The sequence below is a fragment of the Pundamilia nyererei genome, unplaced genomic scaffold (assembly GCF_000239375.1).
Source record: "Pundamilia nyererei isolate P.nyererei 1_Seehausen unplaced genomic scaffold, PunNye1.0 scaffold00015, whole genome shotgun sequence".
In the NCBI taxonomy this organism is placed as follows: Eukaryota; Metazoa; Chordata; class Actinopteri; order Cichliformes; family Cichlidae; genus Pundamilia; species Pundamilia nyererei.
This window is the reverse complement of record NW_005187416.1, coordinates 451019-455937: the sequence shown is the minus strand read 5'-3', so window position 1 is coordinate 455937 and position 4919 is coordinate 451019. Positions and strand designations below refer to the sequence as shown.

The window sequence follows — 4919 nt, the reverse complement described above, 5'->3', positions numbered from 1 at the left end:
TTTACGAGCATTTCTTATTAAGGACAGTGCTTACTGAAGTCATTATGTGCAATCTGCTTACCTCTTCATGCCTAGAGGCTACTTCCATCTTTAACATGTTGTGCGTTGCAAAAACAAAGTAAACTATGATTGATAGCATTTAAAAGACAGATAAAAACCAGAAACTACCAAGAACGGAGAAAACGCTCTTGTAGATATTCTGGAAATTAATTGGCAACAATGTATTTGCTTGATTTTGCTTTAACAATCTAAAACAAAACCATGGAACGGTATTTAAAAGATTCAGTCATTGCACATTGAAGCCAGTTTGCATTCGTTCTATGTGGGTCATTTCCAAAAGCTCACTTTGTTCCACTGTGTCGCTGTTTGTCTTTGCCTCTTTGCTTCTGTCCTCTCTAGGCCTCTTGGACTCGACCAGACACATACGAGGTATGGCTACCAAATATCGTAGCCTGATTCTAGATGTACTAGCCCAGACTTGCATCATAGACTACCACTTTTACCCCCACCACCTTTTTTTGTTTTTGTTTGCAGAGCAGAAGTGTTATCACTCAGCCCACATTTAATATGCACCATATTTAGTTTTGTGCTTAATGTGTAGACTAATAGCCACGTAGTACAGTTCATTTAATACATTTAGTTCCAGTATGCATTTAGACTTGCTCCATTAGTTTATCACTGTTTATTTTTGTCAACAAATTTCCATGTGAGACGCAGGCATCTCGGTCTAGACCAAGTAGCTCCATTCTTTGTTTCCTGCTGCACAGTGTGGTGAATGCTCAGACTTTGCGTGATAAAAAAGATAAATCCTGTATTGTTGATTGATCAGCAGCTGGACACCAAAAAAACACACTGTCTGCTCTGCTGTGAGCAAACTAACTCTAACTGACCAAACTCTAGCAAATAACAGAATGGATTTTAATGGTGTAGCCTTCTGTCATGGGCCAGGGGCCTGCATGTTTTTGCTTCAACTGTACACTGAAGTAGCTGCCTCATTCAGTCACCTTGGGGCCTCATTTATACTGTGGTCTCACTAGGTCAGCTCACCCAAATGGAAAAAAAAAGTCTTCCTTGCCCCTGATCATATGTAGCCAAGTAGAGAGTTTTGATTTTGTCTCTCCAGGATTTGAGAGTTTTTTTTTCAACCTCTAATACAAAGTAGGTTGACAGAATTCTGTTTGCATTGTCCACTTTTAAGGCTCATGTTTAGGTAGAACTCTTAGAATGGCATTAACAAGCATTTTTACAGGGTAAGCTTAAGGATGCCAAGTGTGTTTGCATTTTTAAAAAATCCCAAAGCACTTGAGCTTCCTGTTCTGTTGTTTGGCACAAAAGAAAAACATGCAAACTCTTGGCCTGCTGCAAAAACAATTACTACCTTTGGATAGAACTGACACAGTACAATCAGCTCACTTCACTCACCACTGTGACAAGGAACCAAGCTAAGAATTAACTGTCATATTCAGCATCCATAACACACAGATTCAGAGTTTTGACAAGTTTGTCCTAACTGGCTTCAATAACGTGCTTCAATTAGTCATAGCACTCATTTCCTGCTGATGTAATGCTGCAAAGTTTTTTTCCACACGCCTGTTTAACATAGCCTTATCCCAGCATGTGACAATAATCACGTCACCTTGTTGGGCTGTTGACTGGGTTTTAAGTTGCGTTTTATGGATCTACTGCTGTGACCTATGCTTTTATGTTTTAGCGGGAGCACTTTCACATTTTTTCTTACCTCTCTGAGCCCAGTCTAATCCAAGGGTCACTACAGATTTTTCAGTACTTGACATCCTTGACTGTGCACTTCATTACAGAAGTTCAATTAAAGACTACTTCTTTGGTGTTTTTATTGTTGCTATTACTTTGTTCTAGTGATTTACTGATGCTTTTGCTTGCTTCCAGTATTTACATGTTGAATTTTATATTGTACATAAGATCTTTTGAGCTATTTTACTGTTATTGCTGGACTTGACGATCATATGAAAGATGCCTTAAGTTAAATTAAAGAGTTCAGTGTTATGTAGGAATACATGTGAGCAAAGAGGTAAGGCTAAAGACTGCATCTCAGTTGATAGAAGCTTTTTTTTGGCTTTGTATGATGTCAATGAGAGCAGCTATTCCTAAGCACAGACCTATATGAAGAAAGCTATCCTAAAGGGAGGAGTAAGGGATCTACATTTGCCTGTTTTAGACTGAGGGGCTGCACCTAGGCCCAGGTACTTTGAACTGTGAATCATGCAGACTCCTTCAATAAATTCCAAGAATAAAGCCATAGAGTTAGATGTGAACAAACGAGCCCATTAAATATTTTTCTTGTAGGCCCACACAGAAAGTCAGCTGTCAGCGAATGTACTTATTGCAGCACAGAATGGATCGAACAGATCTTCAGTAATAGCGTCGGCCTTGCTTTCATTGGACGTTAGGTGAACCGAGCTGACAGGTGTTAATCAGCAACCCTAAAAAGCAGTCATTAAACAATTAGTCATAGAAGACAATCGAACATGAAAGGTGAAATTATGCTAAGGACAACAGCAAAACCCTTTCACTTTATCTTTATTTCATTAAGAAGTGCACTTTGGAAGACAGTTTGACACTTAAACCAGATAAAAGTCTGATTATTATAACCTGCCTACTGACTGATTTTCAACTCATACGAAGATCATATGACCATGTTGTTGACTGCTTGTTTTTCTTTTAGCAACTCGGTGCGTGTTAAGTAAAGACAATTATCGATAAAGGAAATGGTTTAATAGAACTCTATTTACCATTTGCCTTTTGTTAACCGACGCCTTAAATTAACCGTTGTCTTAAAATCGTAACCTTTTTCCCGCCTCAACACTTCGGAGGGCTTGAGAATGCCAAGTAGAGAAATTGCACTTGGTTTTCTTGGTATACTTCTCCTTGATGAAAGATTTGACAGTGGAGAAATTAAAAGAATTAAGGACAGAAATAGATGGGGAATGATAAGCAAGCAACACAAGTCCCAGGCTGGGTTAAAAGTATGAATAGCCTACCCCTTTGTATATTCATGTTCTGTTCCTTTAACCCCTGGGCCATCAGGGTGCTCCATAAATCAACATTCTAGAAATTAAAGTTGACAAGGACCACTCCCAGTAGTTTCAAAGTTAAATTTTTGGAGGAGGCACAGGTTTGTCCTGTCCTTCAGGTGTTCTCCACAAATATATATCTTCATGTGCCATGTTGTGTTAAAGGATCCTGATACCAACAGTTAATCATGAGCTGAATTCTTGATGTAGTAGAGTCCATTTTTTTAAACTGTTGGCTCAGCTCGCCGACCTCTGCTTTGTTAAAAAGTTCTATTTTTAGCTGCCTAAACTGCCTCATTTTTTTCAGAGGAGGAGGTGGTTATAAAATTTCAGCATGTTATTAATACAGCGCTAACATCGTTTTATTGAGCTAGTGTTTTGGGAAGATAAAGCATAAATGTCTCTCACACCGTGATTGCTGAGAATAGCAGATCTACATCTAATGAATACACAGACAGAGCCTGTGCATGTTATGCCTGACAGTCTCCCTCTTCGTGTAACACTTGCTGGACAGAATGTACGACAAGCAAAACACGTGTACAAAGATTTGCTCTGCAGATTAAATCAGCAGTGACTGCAAAATACAAGACACTGAAAAAATCCTGTCCATACATCGCCTTACAAGTCTACCACCATAATTCATTTTTGTAATTAAAATGATTTGGTTAATGAATGAATCCTGTTCAAAGGTCTCCCCTCTCCCTGCTACCTGTGCTGTATCATTAAAGCATTATTCTCTATTAACCTTTTTTCCTGTTTATATTCCAGCAGTGTACCCAGTACAGCTCTTTCCTGTGTTACTGCAGTAAGACAAGATTAATGCTGCCCTTTCAAAATGTTCCAGGACACTCCCTCAGATCTTCCATAAACAGCAGAAATATTTCTGCCACATCTGCGTCACCCTGCTCTGCAAAGAAAAGCTGTTTTTGACGTAATACTGACACAACAAATATGAATCGGTTATATACTACATCTATATTCTAGTTTACTGGCCAGAGCTTTGCACGCCGAAGCTCTAGCTAGAATGCCTACAATAAAAAGCAAATACTATGGCACCTAGAACGAAGATGTATATCTCCTTTTTGTGTCGCCTGTGTCCCCCAAAGGGAAGATAAACTGTTACAGGTTTTTTCAACAGCCATGGGTTTTATAGGCTTGCAGTTTTATTAATCATTTCATAGGGCTTCTCTTTATTACCGATGTTGTTTTTTTTCACCTACTGACTTTCACCATGCGATTTCAAAACAAATATACTTTTTGTCTTCGCAAAAACGGTGCAGAACTTGAAGCCCCCCTCTGCTTTGGGCTTGTATTTGCATCAGGTTACATGCACAACAGAGAGAAGCTAGGATCCACTGCATTTGTTAAAAAAACCCAAAAGAGGTCGTTGGGCCACTTTTGATGTCAGCTGCACAGCTGTTAAGAGATCACTCTAAGTAAGGCATAACACATGCTTGGAATAGCAGTATTAGCTCAGTAGGCAGGCTAATAAATGTGATCTCTTAATACAAATACAAACCAGATTTAACAAGCTGTTTGTTAAAAGTGCAGTTATACTGTTCCAAGTGCAATTAGACTGCCTGTAACCCTGCAACCAGACTGCTAAATGGTAAGGACAGCAATCGAGTTTGCAGGTTATTAGCCAGGGCTATGACGCTGGTTTAATAGTTATCCCAGCAATAGTTTTTCAGAGGCCAGGATGTCCAGTCTGTTGCTGTTTATATATATATATATATATGGACAGCACCAGGGCCCGACATGGTTCACGCCTACTGGCTAAAGAAGCTGACTGCACTCCACGAGCGTCTGGCAGCACAAATGAACCAGCTGCTAGTTAACGAGAGACACCCGGAATGGCTAACCGAAGGT

The 4919-nt window shown here is 39.5% G+C and overlaps 1 protein-coding gene across 12 annotated transcripts in view; it reads left to right on the top strand.

Moving 5' to 3' along the window:
- The window catches only part of ncam1a (neural cell adhesion molecule 1a), a 249772-nt gene that overhangs the window by 191921 nt on the left and 52932 nt on the right, over positions 1-4919 (top strand). For 7 of the 12 annotated variants that reach the window (XM_005725344.1, XM_005725340.1, XM_005725339.1 and 4 more), the window contains exon 9: positions 400-429. The exons of the other annotated variants lie outside the window; for them this stretch is intronic. In XM_005725344.1, coding sequence (XP_005725401.1) covers positions 400-429 — 30 coding nt within the window. The remainder of the gene's footprint in view (positions 1-399; positions 430-4919) is intronic. 12 annotated transcript variants of the gene reach the window in all.